The sequence below is a fragment of the Wasmannia auropunctata genome, unplaced genomic scaffold (assembly GCF_000956235.1).
Source record: "Wasmannia auropunctata unplaced genomic scaffold, wasmannia.A_1.0 LD334991.1, whole genome shotgun sequence".
Lineage (NCBI taxonomy): Eukaryota > Metazoa > Arthropoda > Insecta > Hymenoptera > Formicidae > Wasmannia > Wasmannia auropunctata.
The window spans coordinates 57745-77336 of NW_012027899.1; the positions used below are offsets into that span (position 1 = coordinate 57745).

General features: G+C 36.4%; 3 protein-coding genes across 6 annotated transcripts in view; 2 read left to right on the forward strand and 1 right to left on the reverse strand.

Annotated features, from left to right (window-relative positions):
• Positions 1-2202: 2202 nt before the first annotated feature.
• On the forward strand, positions 2203-4556 carry LOC105457843 (torsin-like protein). The gene is made up of 3 exons (XM_011702747.1): positions 2203-2966; positions 3473-3738; positions 3818-4556. Exons 1-3 carry the CDS (start codon positions 2783-2785, stop codon positions 4418-4420), a joined length of 1053 nt encoding a protein of 350 aa, XP_011701049.1. The 5' UTR covers positions 2203-2782; the 3' UTR covers positions 4421-4556.
• The window catches only part of LOC105457842 (protein vav), a 59645-nt gene continuing 44525 nt past the window's right edge, over positions 4473-19592 (reverse strand). Inside the window, exons 2-11 of one of the 2 annotated variants that reach the window (XM_011702745.1) lie at positions 13876-14052; positions 12069-12721; positions 10926-11435; positions 10730-10798; positions 9603-9792; positions 8873-9235; positions 8278-8598; positions 7747-8151; positions 7111-7382; positions 4473-6916 (exon numbers count right to left, since the gene is read on the reverse strand). In XM_011702745.1, the coding sequence (XP_011701047.1) occupies positions 6559-6916; positions 7111-7382; positions 7747-8151; positions 8278-8598; positions 8873-9235; positions 9603-9792; positions 10730-10798; positions 10926-11398 (2451 nt within the window). In that variant the 5' untranslated portion in view covers positions 11399-11435; positions 12069-12721; positions 13876-14052 and the 3' untranslated portion in view covers positions 4473-6558. Of the gene's footprint in view, positions 6917-7110; positions 7383-7746; positions 8152-8277; positions 8599-8872; positions 9236-9602; positions 9793-10328; positions 10450-10729; positions 10799-10925; positions 11436-12068; positions 12722-13875; positions 14053-19592 lie in introns of those variants that run through there. The other variant, XM_011702746.1, reaches the window with a different exon arrangement.
• Positions 13994-19356, forward strand: LOC105457841 (plancitoxin-1). 3 transcript variants are annotated; one of them, XM_011702744.1, is made up of 9 exons: positions 13994-14105; positions 15109-15123; positions 15316-15482; positions 16691-16868; positions 17203-17382; positions 17749-18070; positions 18490-18592; positions 18681-18819; positions 18973-19356. In XM_011702744.1, exons 3-9 carry the CDS (start codon positions 15388-15390, stop codon positions 19096-19098), a joined length of 1143 nt encoding a protein of 380 aa, XP_011701046.1. In that variant the 5' UTR covers positions 13994-14105; positions 15109-15123; positions 15316-15387; the 3' UTR covers positions 19099-19356. The 3 variants fall into 3 exon arrangements, with proteins under 3 accessions (XP_011701046.1, XP_011701045.1, XP_011701044.1); XM_011702743.1 differs by having other exon boundaries at positions 14006-14109; positions 15109-15231; XM_011702742.1 differs by having other exon boundaries at positions 14016-14105; positions 15109-15231.

A 19592-nucleotide genomic window follows, 5' to 3' on the forward strand; every position in this document is an offset into this window, starting at 1 on the left:
ACGTGTGCTCTTCCGATCTCTTTACATGTACTTTTTTAGATAGGAAAATAAAAAAGAAGACATACGATCGCAACACGCGCATACATGTATGAATACATGCGCGTGTTACGATCGTATGTCTTCTTTTTTATTTTAAATTAAAAAACTGAATTACCTTGTTTTGTTTATTTCGAGTGGAAAGCTGGATTTTAGAGGAATCGCAAGTAACGTATGTGATGCGATTTACTATCGACTGATTACTATTTACATTATAGGGACAGAGAGAAGCGTGAGAGCGGCCACGCCGGCTTTTTGGGTGGGACTGGCGATCTCCCCCGGACACTATAAGCGCCCCACGTCCACGTTTTCAAAAAAGAAACTACGTACCACGTCTATCTTATAACATTGTCGATCAAATTATAGCACGAGAACGTGGACGTGGTCCGTGCTAATTGTGCTACGTGCACAAATTGTGAATAAATAGATCACGTTTATTTTGCGATGTTGCTGATGAAATGACATTCCAATTCATGTCTGTATTACATCCACAAATTGTAGATGAAGAATGTAGCATATATAATGCACGATTAGCACGGACACGAACCACGTCCACGTGCCTAGCCAGCGCGCCTTGTCAGAGGCTCGAAAATTCCTGGCGATACGCGGAAAACATGTTGAGCAAAGAGGTGGCACGGAATCCTAATCAGCGCGCGTATCGACAGAGGTTTGTTGGTAAGGTGAAAAACTGCTGAGCGAAGAGGCATGGAATCCTGGACAGCGGGCCTCGTCAAAAGCTCGAAAACTCCCACCGATACGCGGAGAACACGTTGAGCAAAGAGGTAGCACGGAATCCTACTAATCCTAGCCATCGCGCCTCGATAGAGGCTCGAAAACTCCCGCCGATACGCGGAGAACACGTTGAGCGAAGAGGTGGCACGGAATCCTAACCAGCGCTCGTTATATCGACAGAGGCTTGTTGGTAAGGTGAAAAACTGCTGAGCGAAGAGGCACGGATTCCTGGACAGCGGGCCTCGTCAAAAGTTCGAAAACTCCCGCCGATACGCGGAGAACACGTTGAGCAAAGAGGTGGCACGGAATCCTATTAATCCTAGCCATCGCGCCTCGATAGAGGCTTGAAAACTCCCGCCGATACGCGGAGAACACGTTGAGCAAAGAGGTGGCACGGAATCCTACTAATCCTAGCCCTCGCGCCTCGATAGAGGCTCGAAAACTTCCGCCGATACGCGGAGAACACGTTGAGTAAAGAGGTGTCACGGAATCCTAACCAGCGCGCGTATCGACAGAGGCTTGTCGGTAAGGCGGAAAGCTGTTGAGCGAAGAGGCACGAAATCCCAAAGCATAGCCAAGGCTACTCCCACTCTCATACGGCGCGTAGGCCCCGCCTCTCGGCGCAAAAGCAGCATATATGCGTGGGTGGGGGTAGTAGGGCCGCGCGTCTCCCCCTCCATGGCGCGCTGGCGGCCTCCGCCCCGAATACCTCTGCCACCTACTTTGTTAACGTGTGCTCCTGATACTTTATTCGATTTAAACGAAGTTTCTGACGCTGCGAAAACTGGCTTTTGCTTAACCTCTCATCTCTATATGTACTTTTAACAATATTTATGATCCTTTGTGCATCTCCACAGATGCGTAATTAAATTTAAACTATTATTTAATTTTAATATAACATTAAAATTACTCCAAATTTATTATGACAAATAAATAATTTACGTATAAGGCGCGGCAACTTATTTCTTACGATAAAACATAATAAACACTGAAAATCGTTCGTTAATTATTATGTAACAATAATGTTCTAGAATGTTTTATTAATAAGATCTTCTCGAGAAAGCATATATGCTTCGCATTAAAGAACACGTGAAATTGCTACTGTATAAAGGCATTTTTCTCGGAAAATTATCGCGCCTATACTGTCTCCCGTCGGCGGAGGATTTGGATGTTCCTCCTTTTCGTTATCATCCATGCAACAAATATTTTAAATTATTTTATCGTTTAATTCTTTTCAAGGTAGTATGAGACTAGCATTAAAGAATACAAGGATTGCAGATATATTGGTAATAATCCAGCGTGTTGCTTTTCGGAGCTTCGTCGAGCCCCTATCAGATATCACATTGCGCTCCCGTCGGCACTTGGATAGACGTGGTGCGTAGTTTCTTTTTGAAAACGTGGACGTGGAGCGCTAGTGTACGGGGGAGACCGCCGGTCCCGCGCAAAAGGTCGGCGTGGCCGCTCTCACGCTTCTCTCTGATTTCGTTTAAGTCATTATTAGTTAAATTAAAACATTGAACGAAGAAAACGTTCTTCTCTTTATCTCAATTTATACGCGACGCTTTTGTTATCACGAATTCGCGGGTCTGAAACGGCAAAGAAATTCCGAGGTGTACATACATACATACGCGGTCGCTTCATGGGATACGATCCAAATGTAATCGAACGTAATGAAAACGAATGAAAACAAACGTCAACAAGTTGTGAACCGGTCTCTGTTCCAAGAGATATCTCGAATCTCGTTCAAAAAACTCGCACACTTCGAAGTTCGAATTACTTAAATTATATACAGCACAATCCGAGTTACGCCACGGGAACGTCCTCGACGGATTTGGGCACGTTTTCGTTTTTTAAGCGGCCGGATTCATTTCGATGCGATGGGGATGCGCGATACTGGCTCGTGAGACAAAGGCATCGGCACGCCGTCGGGGATCTGTCATGTGAGCGATGCCACAGCTCGTAGAGAGGAAAACTTTGAAAGAGAAAAGAAAACGTCCGAAATATATAGCCAAACATGAAGCTCAGTCGCGTGCTGATGCTTTTACTTATTATTACGTTCCTCGTGACCGTAGCATGCGAATTGATAACGTTCGGTATAGTGGGTGCTTTAAGCGGTTTAGGTTATTACGCGTACGACAAGTACAAATGCGCGTACAAGGAGTGCTGCACGGACGAATACATTCATTCCGACTTGGACAGTGAGTGCGAATTCATAATTTCTTTTTAGGAAGAAAAAGGCTTTAGCTTCATTAAATCTTCATCAAATTGAATTTTTTTCCAGTTCGATAAATGATTCTCCGATTAATTTATTTTTATTAAAACTAATTTAATGTATTTGACGCCATTCTGGTATATCAGATAGGCTTTATTTTTATTGTAACTAATTATACATTTGTTTTCTTTAAGATCGTGTGATTGTCGAGATTGTCATTAGACTAAATTATATTTAATTATCAATTTAGAAATATGTCGTAATTTATAAGTACCTAAAACTTTTTTCTATTCGTAAATTTAGTAATAATTATTTACAATTACTGTGTCTTTTTATAAAAAATCTAGTTTGAGCGATTAATATCTTTGTATTTTTCAAATATAAGAATAGTATCTGCTTCGTATCATCTGATACGTCTCGTCTAAAATCTAACATCTGTCTAACTTCTATCTTATGTATATATTAAAATAAAGAATTATTAAAATTTTATAGGACTAGAATACATGCTCACTGCTAAATTATTCGGCCAGCAAATTGCTCGTGAAACGGTCATAAATGCACTGAGGGGCCACTTGGAAAGTCACAATTCGCCCAAGGCATTGGTCATGAGTTTTCATGGCACGCCGGGGACTGGCAAGAACTACGTGGTGCAGATGATTGTCAAAAATATTTATAAAAACGGTGTCCAGAGCAATTATTACCACTTTTTCAACGGTCGCAATGATTTTCCTCTGGAACGAAAAGTAGACGAGTACAAGGTACATTCAGATATACATTTTTAATTCATTATAACAAATTAAAAGAAAGATCAATTAATAGACAATTTCTCTTTTCTAGGAGGAATTGTACAAAATTATTTCCAACGGTCTGCATCAGTGCGACAGATCGATGTTTGTGTTCGACGAGGTCGACAAAATGCCGGAGGGTCTACTGAACGTGCTGGTGCCTTTTCTCGACTACAACAGCTACCACAAATCCAGCAAGAACAGCGAGTCCATGTATCAGAACAAAGCCATCTTTATATTTCTCTCGAACACCGGCAGCGCCCAGATAGTGCAGCATCTCACAAATCTGTGGGAGAGGGGCAGAAATCGGGAGGACACGCGATTGCAGGATTTTGAAAAACTGATAGCCGACGGGGCGTTCACCGAGAAGGGCGGTTTCCATCACAGTGACGCTATACAGACTAGTGTGATCGATCATTATGTGCCCTTTCTGCCTCTTGAGGAGGTGCACGTTAGAAAATGCTTGGCGAGGGCCTTCACCGAGCGAGGGGTCGCTCCGAGGGAGGAGATGGTAGAGGAGGCGCTGTCGCACTTGACCTTCGGCCCTGAGCCGCTCAATCTGTACTCAATGGCCGGCTGTAAGAGGATAGAGCAGAAAGTTGCCGCTATTGTGTATCGTAAACAGTCGGAGTCCAAGACTATTGAATTGAGATAACTGGAGATACTCGAACTGTTAATAAAAGTAATAAGACGATAGCGTGTAAGCATTTGTATAACATCTTGATAAGATCCTTTATTGATAGAATTTCTTATTGGCACACTCAGAAAAATATGTCTAACAATTAAAAAAATAGTAAAATTAATTTTTTCGTACTTACAATAAAAAATATATACGAGAGATAAATATATATATTTATTATATATATATATATTTTTGTATTTATATATGGTTGCTCGATAACCAGTAATATAATCTAGTAAAAAGAGAATAATTTCTCAACTTTCTCGAATAAATTTTCTACAATAAATTTTGTTGCTTGGAATAACAGTATATCAGAGCAAATTTTACAGGCTGCTAATAAGATTTGTTGTAGACTGCTTTCTTGGGTTTTTGAACTTAGTATCTAAATATGTTACTATTCTACCCACTTGGACAGAGTTTTGATTGGCACTAATTGAGCTTACAATAAATTAATATTGTTAGGCAGCTTGTCTTTCGTGGACTTGTAACTTGTTACTCCAAGCAATAATCAGAAACTTACATATAATTACATTTTATCTAAATATACAATATTATAAAAGTCAATTATTACACATCAATAATTAATAGAAAAATGTATAGATATCATAGAGAATTATAACATTGGAACATTTGCAAAACAAATAATGAATCCTTGAGATATAATTAATTAACAACGCGAAACGAGTATAATTTATACAAATATACGTTGCAGACTTGATCTTATTTCATTTTAATTACATGAGAAATTGCTCTCTTTATTCTTCAATTACCGAACACCCTGTATACAATTTGTGTGCATGAATTTGTTCGCAATTCAAATATAACTAGAAATATTCTTATTAATTGTACGGATAGGATTATGTACATACAATTAATATCTGGCAATTGACTCTGAAATTTAATCATAAAGAAGAAAGTTGTTGGCAAGATATAGATAGCCATTATACAGTATGTCCATAAAAAATTAAAAAAGGGATCGGGTATTAGCAGACACATCTTTTAGGCGAAAAATTCACTTCTTGTTAAAGTTGAGAAGTGAAGAATTATGCATCTATAAAGACGTTAATTTCAATTCTTTGGTATAATATTTCTTCTCCTTTTATTTTCTTTAAGAAAAAAATCTCTAATTCTTGAAGAAAATAATCAAGTTCCCATCTTTTCACGAACATTTTGCACACATTTTCTTAGATTCATGCGTAAATCATATGCATTTTCGGACAAACAACTTTAGTCTTTATGATATTATCGCCTAACGATAATCAGGAATGCCACGTCGCAATAAAAAAAAATATATATATATATGTACGCAGTTATTAACGTTATAATTCTATACACGTGGCTAAAAATATTTGTCTAAGTGTAGCGACATACATCGATGTGACGCGCTCGGATCTCGTTAAACACAAAAGAACAGTAGCATCAAAGTTGCGCACGCGACGCGCAAATTGTGCATACATTTACCTATGTATTTTTTTAATAATAACGCAAAAATGCCTCGTCAATAAAGTCGTCTTTTTATCTTTTTTTCCTACTGAGGTATGCGTCGATAGAATTATCATGATTGCACCGTAAGATCATTACTACGGTGTTTATCGGCCATCGAAAGGTCAACAAATTAGGTCGTTGCGTATAAAATGTCGGTTTTATATCTCCATTAAAAAAAAAAGTTATTAAAGAAGATTTATATCATTTAAATCATTCCTAATTTTGTATACCTAACTTTGTGTATTGTAATATTTTACATTTTATCCTCAGCTGTATATAATATTCATGCTGTAAGGTATTAATTAGACCTTACACTATCAGAAAATTCAGACGTCTCTTCCTAAGTGTAAAATTTCTATTACAAACGTCACACGATCTCAAAAAATGTCTCGAATAATGTTATACCTATCTCCTACAAAAATATTTCATAAATTTTCACCAATTCGTTTAATTTAAAAAACATAAAAATTTATTTACAAGAAGCATGCAGTTTCGTAAAAAGAATCGTATCGATACTTTGTCACAATTGTACAATAATCAATTATCAAAAGGCATCTAACCGGAAACTTTCGAAATCCGATATATTATATGCAACGATGTAATAACAATTCGTCTCTTTAATAGTCCTACTCCTCCTCCACATACTCTTTTGGAAAGAATCCTACTTGGTCGCCTATTTTACCCTTCCACCATCCCGTGGCATCACCTTCCTTGCTCAGCACCACGACTCGACAACCGCGTCGCAGGCTCAGTTGAGTGCGATCGGAGCCCCGAAAATCGAACAATGCCTTGGCCAGGACACGTCGATACGGCCACAGTAGACGCTGATCCAATTTCTCAAAATTTTCCGCGAGCGATTCCCGCTCGTAGTATTCGACCAATTCAACGACACTCTTGAAAAATCGAGATTCGCTGAGATAATACAGATCCGCCCCGTCCATATAGCGTTTGAACACTCGGATATGTTTTACCGCTCCTTCGGCCCTGAAAAAATAATTGTAATATCTAATCAAGGGTTTTAGGAAATTTAAATAGAAGAAATAGAGAAAATATAGAATCTAGGTATAGGAAAGACCGTTTAAAACTCGAAATATTCTTGGATGTAATTTATTTATTTATATATTTAAAGTATCAAAATTCATCGAAATAATGCAATAAATGATCCAAATATTACTTACTTGATACTAAGAGCGTAATTGGTTTCATGTTTGAGGCGTGGCTGTCCAGCTGGACGAACGCGCAGCATGTAGGTGCCATCTTCGCGGGATTCCAGTTTGTTGGTAGCTGCATCCCTGCCCATCTCCCCGACGAACCACAGTTTCGCGGTGAGCGCGCGTTCGCAGGGTAGCGGCGGTGGCGGTGTCGACGACGGCGGCGTGGGCATACAACGACCGGAGTGCGCAATGCATTGTTTGTGCACGGCAAGGCGACATATCTCGCATTTGTAGCCCTATATGATACAACACGTTCGGTTAAAAATTTGTGATTTCCTAATATTCCAAATGAGAAATCAGAGTCTAGAATTGCGAATGTTCTCATTTAAAAAAGAACGTTAAAATAACTAAATTTTGGCCTAAGCGATGGAATCTTTTTTTATGCATGTTACCCATCGTCCTTAGAAAAAAAAAAAAATCATGTGACCCTACAGTTGTCGATAGATATTTATTCTTAGAATTTTATTCTTTGCGATTTCTGTAATCCAACTTTTGTACAATTGTGCTGTGAATTTTTAATATGTTTCAATCACGCTTGACTCTTTGGAATCTATTATTTATATAATTATAATTGGTAGTGCACTTTGCGAGCTCATTTACCTGAAATATGCGACCCTTAAGGAATTTTCCACATCGTTGACAGCTCCTAGGAATGTCAAATGTCGTTAACTTGAATTTATGATTGGTATTTCGACAGGCTGCGGGATTAACATTATCCATCGCATCCTGCAATGCCTTTATCCACATCTGCTTCTGCTCCTCCGTTCTCGCGTATAAAGTGTATGCTGTGTACGCCTGCTTATGTACAAGTAGCCACTGATAGGACCAACGTGAATCTCTCCCCAAAGTTCGCCGACTTATGTGATCTTCCAGTCTGTAGTCATCTAATCGTAGAGTTTCCCGGTAACAGTATTGGTCTCCTCTGCCGGCTTTGCAAATCAACACCACTTGCTCGAATATGAATGCATAACGGGCCTTTATTCGCTGATCGCCATGGGCTTTCACCTGCAGAAAAACTGAATCAACAGCAGTTCGATCACATCGAGCTAACTTTGGAGTCTACTGCAATCTACGTTTTCTTGAAAACTAACTAAATTTATATATTTTTGTTTGTAAAGATATTAGGCAAACCTTGAGCTCGCCGTCACGAAGTAATCGGCCGAAATCCTTCAGCTGCGCATCTTCAGGGACATCCCAGTCAATTATCGATGCCTGGATGTCCTTTATGATGTCCAGCGTGTCGGAATCGCGTTTTACTTCATTTATGTACTGAGCGACATCAACCATCACTTCCCTCGCTTTCGCCAACGCATAGCAGTCCTCTAGCCACTCGCGAGGAGTTTCCTCTACCAACTTATCCAATAGCAAGTGATACTTGAGCACCCTTTGCATCGGAACAGACAGTATATCGCGCAGCTTAAATTTACCATTGTTAGCTTCTTGTTGGCACCTCTGTAATACATATCAGTGTTAAAAACAGCTCAAATACACTATATTCTTTAATTCAATAGTTAGTGAATTTATATGAGATTTCTAGATCAATTAGCGAATTTATATGGGATTATATGAAATTTCTAGAGATTATATTGTTTATACTGTACATTGGATTATTAAATAAATTAGAAATATTAGACTTTTCTTTGTAAAAAGACCAAATGTAAAACGTAGTAAGTTTTTAGCCTTCTTTTTGATTTAATCTCATGATTTCACGACTTGCGAAACTTACGATAACTTCTTGATTGATTACTTCGTTACGCGCGCAGACTTCCTGCAGAGTATTTTGTGCTAGGGTAAGATTTGCGCAGTAATCGCCGTAAATGAGGAACTTCTCCCGCCAGTCGAGGAAGACTTGGGCGAGCGCGGTGCTGTCTCGCGCCTTGCGTAGCTGACTGTGGAAGCCCACATGGATCTCCGAGAGCTCCTTGATACCGAAGAAGATGCGGGCGGAATCTTCGGGCCGGAGTAACGACGACAGAGGCCGGGCGAAATGTCGAAGGAGACTACTGAGAACTTCTGTGTAATTTCGCTCAGTCTCCACAAGCTCCTGGATCACGTAATCTCTCTTCTCTCCTCCAGAAATGGCACTACTCTGTTGTTGAAAATGATCTCGAATGAAGAGAAGAGTTTTTGTACGTATTGTAAAGTAAGGCAAAGTGTAAAAGCGTAGCGCATGGTGGGTAACAAAATTAATCGTACGTAAATGCGCTAATAATAAATAAGAATTTCCTCGACTCTTCTATGTTCTCAACAATGAGATTAAACATTTAATACATTCATGCAATTCTTTCTTAGATTTTAATAGACGGTCTCTCTGATTGGCTGCTCCTTCTCCTTCAAGAATTTCAGAAATAATGTTCGAAGACAAGGGACGCTTGGGGACATAAGAGTCGTAATATATATAAAAAAAAAAATTATTGAAAAATTGAATATAGAGATAAGGACAAAGAAATGATGACCTGCGCAACTGACGGAGGAGGTGGTAAATGCAGACTACAGAGGTCCTGGTAGATCTCCTCACTTTGCGCGTGACTGCAAAAAGCTCCATATCCGTCCTCCTCGCCGACCGGATCCTCATTATCCCCCCCGCCGACCGTCTCGTCGCCCTCTCGTCTCCTAAACCTCCTGCGGCGACCCTCATCTTCGCGGCTTTAGCATAAACACGAAAAAAACACGGCCATGCACTATGACATGCATACTGACGGGAATTGCTAAGTTCTCGGCGAAAATCAAATTATAATATAGCACAATTACAAGGTCTGCCACTGATGATGACTGCGATCGATATGTATCTTCAGCATGAAGAGTGAAATAATGCCATCATTGTATCACATGGAGGGTATATATAATTCAATGCGTCAACACGTAATTTAATAATATATGCGCGTATATCGTCAATTATACGTACAGCTAATATTTTCCGGAATAATAAATTTACCATGTAAATAAAACGATAACGAAACTGAGGAAAGTTTGAGTCAAAATGCGATGATCCGAGCGATAGGTTTTAAATCACAGCACATCTTGTTTGTGTATACAAGAACGTTTCAATTCACGCTTTGGAGCGTTTACTATTTATAGATCGAAGCGGGCAGCATTTTTTGCGAAGGAAGGATACAATGATGGCTGGCTATTCTTTCAGCAAAAATGTTCTTAAGATTGTTAAGCCGTAAAATGACGTATACCTTCTCCACGGAAGGCCAGTTACGTTGAGAATTGCTCGAGAAGCAGAGCAATTCCTGATAAACTCGAGACTCATCTACGTCCACAGCCCTAGTTCTTAACACCACCAATCCATGTGTGGCGCTAAATATATTAATATATATTATAAAAGTTACTAAACTCTCTGCCGTTATTTTTGTGGGACAAGTTACAGAACAGTTACTTCTTTTATCGATCGATATTTAAAAAAAAAATATATATACATATACGCTATCTGTATAGCAATGGAAAATAGAAGTTTTATTTTAAGAAAGAGACAAACCTTTTATTTTTTTCGAGTCAAGATATAACGTTTTTGATATTTAATGTTCAATGAACTGTTTATGTGTAAGTTACCAAGATGTAACTAGCAATAGATTCTTACCCTGCACCGGCACTTTGTAAATCCTTATAAATATCCTCTTGCGATCTTCCATGACCGACGGAAAATCCACTGTAACAAATAAGATATATTTTCTTTATTCATCTGATATTAATTTATCTTATAATTGGAACAAATTGATAGCATTTTAAATTTCAGTACGACAAAAAAATACAAAAGAGGCGGCCAGGTTACTTACGGTATGCCCTTTCTCCTCAGTCGTGAACAATTGGACAAGGCGGAAAGTGTGCAGAGGACGCGATGGAAGTTTGACAGGTCGAACAGCATACCCGGCTCGAATAGATCCGAATCAGAGAGGCCGAAAACACTTGAACACGCCGACAGGAATATTTTTATATTACGCAGGCAGAGGAACTGCGCCATCTGCGGCTTCTGGTTCACGTCTTTCATGTCTATGCATCCCGAATCCACAATGTTCAGCAGATTGCACAGCAACACACCGTCCCGCAACGTGTAGGCCAGGTCGAAGGCAGTTGCCTGCGGCCAGTTGGCCTTGTGATCCGCGCGTAACGCGCCGCATCTGGTCAACCAGCTGGCACATTCGTGCCAGCCTTTACCAGCATCCGCGCTGTCTGCCCTATTCATTTTGATACTTCTTCGTTCAATGGTCAGGGCATTGAAGGCACATTTATAATTTTGCAGATACTTCATGCATTAGATTCCAGGGTATCATTCGTCAAGCTGATACCTATTACAAATAGAAAATTGTCATAGATAAGTATAAACACAGATGTTATTACAAAAAAGAATAGAAAGATCTTTCAGAGTATTTCGCGCACACAAACAGCTAATTAAAAGATCATAAGATTGAGAAACTCGAATAAATTTAGAACAAATTTACCTATTTAATACATACGATCACTCTTTCATAAAAAATTCAAGTATTAACGCAAAAACCATATTGCGAGATACATTAAATATGATGTAGAAAAAAATAAGAAATGAATAAAACATTCTTTTACATGTTTATGCATGCTCTTTGGTATTCACCGCAATAACCAGAATTGTTTACACCCTGTGCCAGATAATGTAATAAATATTGTAATGTATGCTCATAATATTACATAGTAAAATAACTCTTTCCGAGCAAAGCGCTTGTCAACGTGCTTAAAGTTTCAGCATTATTGTAAAACGTTGCATTCCCCGTGTTACAGGGGGGAAAAAAAACCGAGTTCGCGAGTAAAAGAATTTTCCTGCGAAGCGAGTCGCCGTTGGAGAGATCCGTGAGATCAATCCGTGAGATTAAACCCGAGATGTGTGCCGTGCGTGATCACTATCGTCTCTCAATCTCCGCTATACTTAATCGCGAGAGTGGACTGACCGACAATTCCAAGCCGTGCACCTCTCGAACCAAGGAAGGGTCAGCGCTTCGGGACACCGGGACGGAAGTCATCGCGTCAGCTCTCGTTATTGTCGCGGCCGACGATACTCGGTGCGATCCGGTGGCGGAGCGGCGCCTCGTCGTGGGCTCGCTCCGCGAACAAGTACCAGTTCGGCTGTCTCGCGGTGCGTGTCTCTACTCCCCTGCACGAAACAGGGAGAGACCCAAACACACACGGAGAGACGCGGCGAGAGAGAATGGAGGTATAGATGGTGAACGCACGGGACACGCACGGAGAGTCACTCGCGGTGTTTGCGCGTAAGCGAACCTTGTGCACCCGCACGTCGCGCGTCACTCGATCATACGCGCGTGCGACACTTTATCGCGACGTGTACGCACCGCGTTGCCTCCGCACTGCTCCGCACGGCGAACTCGCGTCCGCCATACCACCACAGGAACCACCGCACGAATTGACTGCGACCGACTCCGATATCGCTCGCTGTTCCGCTGCTCCCGTCCGAGCGCTGGCTATCCCACAGGACCGGCGGCACGCGCTCGGGAGCCTTGCGCGTGTACCGGATGTCGGCGGTGTGCAACCGGATGCGGATCAGTTTCAGTTTCGCCGCGCCGAATTTTTGCTACTTTGATTTTCGCTAGACAGAAAAGAAAAGATCTTTGAGACGGAATAAATTGTATGAAAACAATTGTAAAAATGTAGATTAAAAGAAAAAATAAATATTAAATGTGTTTTAATTTAATGAGTAAAAACGTAGATTAAAGTAAATAAATATAAAATGTGTTTTAATTTAATAAAATTTCAGTAATTTTCATATAACGTGTGATATACTTTTTATATTTTTTATTTTCAGTATTTTTGTCCGTGTAATTTAAAAATACTAAATTAATTTTTTTAAATTTGTATTTTAAATATATAATTGTACGCGATGGGTTTCTAAAGGCTATGGGAGAAGGAAACATCTGCCTTAGGACAATTTTGATTAATTTAATTGATGATTAATTTAACTGGCAAAATTAAAGCAAAATTTCTAACTATACGAATTGTTGTGCCTAATCTAATTTTTCATATAATAAATAACAAATATTAATTATTTTACCTATATTAATAAAATGGTACAGACTTAATTATTAAATTAATTAACCGACTAAGATAATTAGAGTTTAATTGCCCTAAGCAGCTGATATATTTCCTCCTATTTGAAATTACCTGAGTAACATTATAGTCGATTACTCGAATTTCTTGGATCGATCGTGCAATTTCGCGCTATCGAGTTCGAAGTAATTAAATGTGGACGCCTCCACATTCATCATTTTATTTATTATTTTTAATTAAAGCATTTAGCAACAAAAATTCCTAAAACTATTTTCAATAATTCAAAAAATGCAACGAGCGTAAATAACGAGTGTAATATACATCTGTTTCTCAATAAATAACAGTTAAAATATTAATAAACTAGCAACACAGCTCTTCAAATTATATGAAAAATAGATATTCGTACAAAGATATAGGAAGTACAAATTGTAAAACATATGTATAAAATGCATAATACAAATTGATAACTTCTTGCTGTTTTTTACGTTTTTTTTTTCTCAAAACCGGTTTTTTCATAATTCACTGGTAAAGAGCAATACCAGTAATAACAGTTGATAACACATAAGTTATTTACAATTATTTTTAATAACTAGCCTGGCCTTGCGGAGTCCGACTTTTGGTACACCACGTACTCTTAAAATTATTTCCATTATACGTATTACACAATTTCTTGTCTTGCGATAAAAAATTTCATACTCTGTTACAGGAATGTAATGCATCGCCTGGATGCATTGGGCGCGTGGAAGGGACCGTGTGACGTCATCAGTGGTCTTCACGATTCATTTTTTTCTCTCTTGTGTCTTCGCGTCTCGGAGCGTCTTGGAGTTTTCTCGGAACCTTCGTCGCAGTCACGTCGTCGGCGAATGTCCCGTTCTGCAACAATATATCGATATCATCAGTCGAAGAGGCAGATCGTAGAAAATGCTGTAGGTAAACATGTTTTATTGTACAATGCACGCTCTCATTTCGATGTATGTATTAATAAAATTCTCACGCGGCGCTGCGGCATTCTCAAAGGTCATTGCATGAACATAGGTACAGTTTGCGTGCGGGGGCGATGCGCAACATCGCTCTGACGTTATCTACTTGTGGAGGCGGCGCGCTATCGCTTTGTCCTCTTCAAATATTTTACATTTTACTGTGACATATTCCTCTTCTAAAACGCTTACGTCTACTTAATGTTTTGGCACGAAAAGTGATATTGTCAATGTTCTTAATACACTGGACGTTAAAAATTTTTAACAAAAGTTTTTGGTTGATTGAACAACAGAAAAATTAATTTAATATTAAAAAAATTTAAAGAGCAAACAGATCTCATTTTTTCTATTAATTCCAAATAAACTTTGTATTAAAAATTCGAGATTTGATGAAATTTTTAATAAAAAATTCAGATATATTGACAGATCAGTAAAATAAATAATGAAAAATAAATTTTTAGAACTACCTAATTTTCACGTGGGTCTTTGTAAATATAAACAATCTATTTCTATCAACCTACTTTTAACAAAAATATTAATAAAAAAATTTTCTTTTTTTCAATTTACAAAAGTTTTTCATGAAATACTTATTACATAGATAATAGAAATTCAGAAATACAAAATATATAATTATTTTACGAACTAAAAATATTATTCTATTAAAAATAGCTGAAATTAAAAGACAGATTATTATTTTTCGTTATATAGATTGAGTTCCGTTGCGAGTTCCATTTTGCAAAGAACTTTCAAGTTTCTTATTGCAAATAAATTACTTTGACAAGAAACAGCAGCTTATTATCCCGTATACATTTTTTACACGACTATATTTTTATCGCTGTGCAAACAATTGTGGAATAATGATGATAACGATTACAAAAGAGACATTATTTTCACGGCGTACGCCAATGTTATTGTAACTGCAAATTTAAATATAAATTCGCACGTGTTTCAGAAATTGTCTCGACAGGTATGTGCAATGTTCGCGTCAATGAGCCGAGAGTAATGCAGACCGAACTGTTCATCGGTGCGATTCCAGCTTTCGCTTTGTAATTTATTGTTATGACGTAATCGATCGGCAAGTATAGTGGTACAAGTACAGCAGAAGTATATGTTTGTCGACGCATTTTAATTAACACCATTTCAATGTCTGCTGGTTCAGAGAGCAACAGATCGTGATCCAGTGTGATCGCTACGGATTTTCATTGACTTTGGATATTGATAACGTGATTTAATGATGTTTTCACTATTGTGCATAAGTATTTTATTATTTGCGTGCGATGCGGCAAATCCTCGGTGTAAGGATGAAGATAATCGAAATGTCGATTGGTGAGTCTTTTTAATATATCAAGTACACTATTTATTTTCATTGCTGGTCACAAATTATAATTTTCATAGGTTTTAGTATTTTTTTCTTAAATAAAAGATCGATTTTAAATAAAAGATTGTCTTATTATATATTATAGTTATAGTTTATAAAAATGTTTTAAATCTACGAATAAATAAAATAATATAAAGAATATATGAAAAACACTATTTAATATGTATAAAATTCATACATATTAATTATTTATATTCTTTATTTTATTTAATAATTAAATTCTCAAATTAATTTTATTTATTTTCAAATGTTTAAATTAATTTATTAAGAAAAATTGAATATAGAATGAATATATTTCAATGATAACGTGAACAATTATTATTTTTAAGCTTATAATGAATATTAAATAAAAATAATTATTTTTTTCCTTTTTAAAAAAAAATAACCAAAATGCCATGTTGAAAAACTAGCCGTTTTAACTCGACCACTTATTAAATTATATTAATCTTCCGGACGATACTGTTTCAACGTATCAATTTTATTATGATTTTATTTATTTATATTTGTGTTATTTAATTGAATGTCCGTTAAAAAGAATTTATTGTAAATGATAAACATTATTATTTATATTTATTATTGTATATATTTTATCGACTTCACAGATTAATTTTAATTATTGAGTTTATGATTGAGGAAGACTTACAATTAGTAAGGTTGAAACTTAGTTTCGCTGTATTGTTAACCCGTAAAGGACACTTCTCTTTTGAATGGTTTTGTTTAATACGAAATTTGAAAACAATTACGTTTTTTTTTTCGAAAATTTAATATTACCAATCGACTGGTAATATTAAATTTTCGAAAAAAGAGCGTAAGATAATTTTACATTGAGAAACACATTTTGCTTTTTATTTTCAGAAGATATAAAACTTTAAAAAAATTCGCTTGGTGCGAATTCGCATCCAGGTGTCTTTTACGGGTTAATAATAAGAAATAAAGTTAACATTGTACACCTGTTATTGCTTGTCTTTGGTCTGTTTAATATATTTTTTATATTGTTTTACAATAACAAGCGAATGATTGATTTTAGTTTTGTTATTCTTATTCATTATATTTTGCAATATTCTGTATTTACCTTACAATGTTTATCTTTCAACCATATGGCGTTTCCGCTATCGATAACTTTATGAACAATTACCGCAACGTAATTTCATTGTAGGTACGTACTTTACAAGTTGCCGAAGGTCTCGGAAAGCAGCAATTCTGTCATTAGGAACGGACTAGCATATTTATATATGACCAGTAATACTGTTGATAAGGGCTGGCAATTATCCACGAAAAAGATCAGCGCGAAGAATTCTATACCGGGAAATACCTTAGCACCTTTATACAATGACGTAAGAATGAACAAATTGTAATATAGACGTGTACTTATGTATTCAGGTGTGTTTAAGCACATTAATTATTTGTGGCCGGCATCAACTGTCAGTTTCACTACTTGCTCCGCAATAAATGATAAAATTTAATTCTTTAATTAAATCAATCAAGTAATTCAATCAACAAAGTAATCTTTTAGTTGAATTAATTTTTAATTCGCTATAGTTTATTTATTTAAAAAAACTTTTCTTCTCGGAAGTTATAAGTAAGCAAAATTTCTAATTTTCTAAAATATAGATTTTAAATTTACGTTACTTTTTAAAGTGTGTACGTAATATTTATTTACACGTTTAGTCAGAGGCATCGAAGACTTTCTGGATCTTGTACAATGACGATCCGCCTAACAGACCTATCAATGGAAAATATGGTCATGCAAAAGGCGCCATGATGGCGAACAACAAACAGGGTTTCTGGTTAATACACAGCGTTCCTAATTATCCGCCTCTACCTAACAGCGGTAACGACACAAGACGAGTACGTATAAAAGCCTTTTGAATATATCCAATATCGATAATTCTTTTTAATTCTCACAATCAGTATTTTTTCCATGATAATTGATAATTTTAATAGACAAAGAGATAAATGAACCAAGTAACGATCATCTACCGATTAACATCATTTTTTCTAAAGGTGTCTTTTTCATGAATTTGCTAAAGTCTGTTAAAACTATCAGTCATTCTTATTTTTCTTAAATTTTTTATATTTATAGTCTTAATTAAATAATTGAAAATAATATAATGTTTTTATCCAAATAATTCATTCGACTTTATTGTGGCAGTATTTTATCTAAGACATCAAGATATCTTAAAATAAAAATTTTTTTAAATGAAATATTTCCAGAGAAATGTTGAAGAAGATTTGACTCCGGGAAATCGGTCTGAATATGATTATCCGTCATCTGGGGAGAATTATGGGCAGAGTTTTCTATGTATCTCCGTGGACAGCGATCAATTCGATTCGATCGGTCAACAATTCATGTACAATCAAATAATAATATATCGAAGAAACATCCTCAACACGTTCGTCACGACGTTTCCGAATCTCACGGCCGCGGCTATGCAGAAGCGTATTAGAAAAGCACCTTTCACCAGTAAAACGCTGTTGAAATCATCTGGCGGCGTTGAATTTGTATCGTTTGCTAAGAGTGACAAATGGCAGAAAGGTAATACACTCTGATTATTTTTGTGTATTGATATATTGCGGAAAGTAATTTAAAACAACACGCTAGAGTGATATCTTCAAAGTGAGACTCGAAATATTTTATCTATTTTGAAAATTAATATCTGATTTTCTTATAGAAAAAAATTTTTTACAAGTCTTACACATTTTTTTGCATACCTAATAAGATATATATTTTATAATATTATTTAATATTATAAGCTATCCTAATCAACAATGTCTTTGAAATAAGGAGCGTCTGAAGGTGTCAGCTGAATTTCAGAAATCGTTTCTTTAATTTAAACTATTTATTTTACGATTGGTGAAATAAATGTGTCTCTTTTTTTTGTATGTAATTAATATATTTCTCATAAAATCTCCTGTCAATAAATAATTAACATACACTTTATGTTAACCTAATAGATTTGTATGAACAGTTCGTTGCGCCGACGTTGAAAACAGATTTATTTGCCGAAACATGGTTAAACGGACGGGGTAGACTACCATCGGACTGCGAAAAAGTGAAGTAATATCATATTTTTTAAATTTTGATTGCTGAATAAATTTTAATTAAACTCATTTCTAATTTAGTTAAATCTTTGTCGTTTTTGTAGAGTGTACAACGTCGTATCCATTCATTTGAAGTCGGTTGATATTGATTTTACGAGCAGCCGCGATCATTCCAAGTGGGCAGTGGCTGTTGACGGTAAAAATAATCGAACTTGGACCTGCATTGGTGATATCAACCGAGCAGTAAGTATACGTCTTCTGAGATTTTTTTAAAAAAATCGCGCGCGTGTAATTTCTATAATTTAGTTCTTTAATTTAATGTCTCTTCTATGTCTTTTATATCTTCGATGCAATTTGGTAGGAAAGCGTATAATTTGATATTTTATTATCGTTTAGGACACTCAATATGTACGAGGCGGTGGAACTGTTTGTATCAACGATCAAAAGGTTTGGGAAAATTACCGAAAAGCGGTGAATGACATGGAACCATGTCCTAAGCAATATAAAGCCGTTTTAGTTTAACGAATTTCTTGAATCTTTCTTTTTGACTCAGGCACTATTAGATACTAAAAGAACCAATAATTTTATTCTTAATGCATATATATTCATTATATAATTGTATTGATATATTTATAATTCGCATGTGAATTATAGAAATATTGCGTGCAATAATGAAATAGAGATAATGCAATATTCGATATACTATACGAAATAATATATTTTTAAAGAAAATATGTTATATATGTTTGCACTGGTAGAATAAAAGCAAGATTATAAAAATGCATTTTGTTTAATTTTCAAAATCTTATCGACTGATACAGTTACCGACGATATAAAAGCTGTCGATGCAGGATTATTACATTTCACACGAGAGGTCTCGTCATTGCTATAATGTGATTGAAATATAAAAAAAATTGAGATGAAACAAAAAATAAAAAAAAATAGATTGTGTACCAAAAATAAGAAAAATTAATATATTAAAATATTATTTTGTATGTAAAAATGTAATCTAAAGA

Bases quoted from the DNA above. Each gene is read 5' to 3' on its own strand.
- LOC105457841 (XM_011702744.1), top strand. From the start codon at position 15,388: ATGATGTTTTCACTATTGTGCATAAGTATTTTATTATTTGCGTGCGAT. The intron at 16,869-17,202 runs GTAAGAATGAAC...TTACACGTTTAG, and splicing joins TAGCACCTTTATACAATGAC to TCAGAGGCATCGAAGACTTT. The intron at 17,383-17,748 runs GTACGTATAAAA...AAATATTTCCAG, and splicing joins GCGGTAACGACACAAGACGA to AGAAATGTTGAAGAAGATTT.
- LOC105457843 (XM_011702747.1), top strand. From the start codon at position 2,783: ATGAAGCTCAGTCGCGTGCTGATGCTTTTACTTATTATTACGTTCCTC. The intron at 2,967-3,472 runs GTGAGTGCGAAT...AAAATTTTATAG, and splicing joins CATTCATTCCGACTTGGACA to GACTAGAATACATGCTCACT. The intron at 3,739-3,817 runs GTACATTCAGAT...TCTCTTTTCTAG, and splicing joins GAAAAGTAGACGAGTACAAG to GAGGAATTGTACAAAATTAT.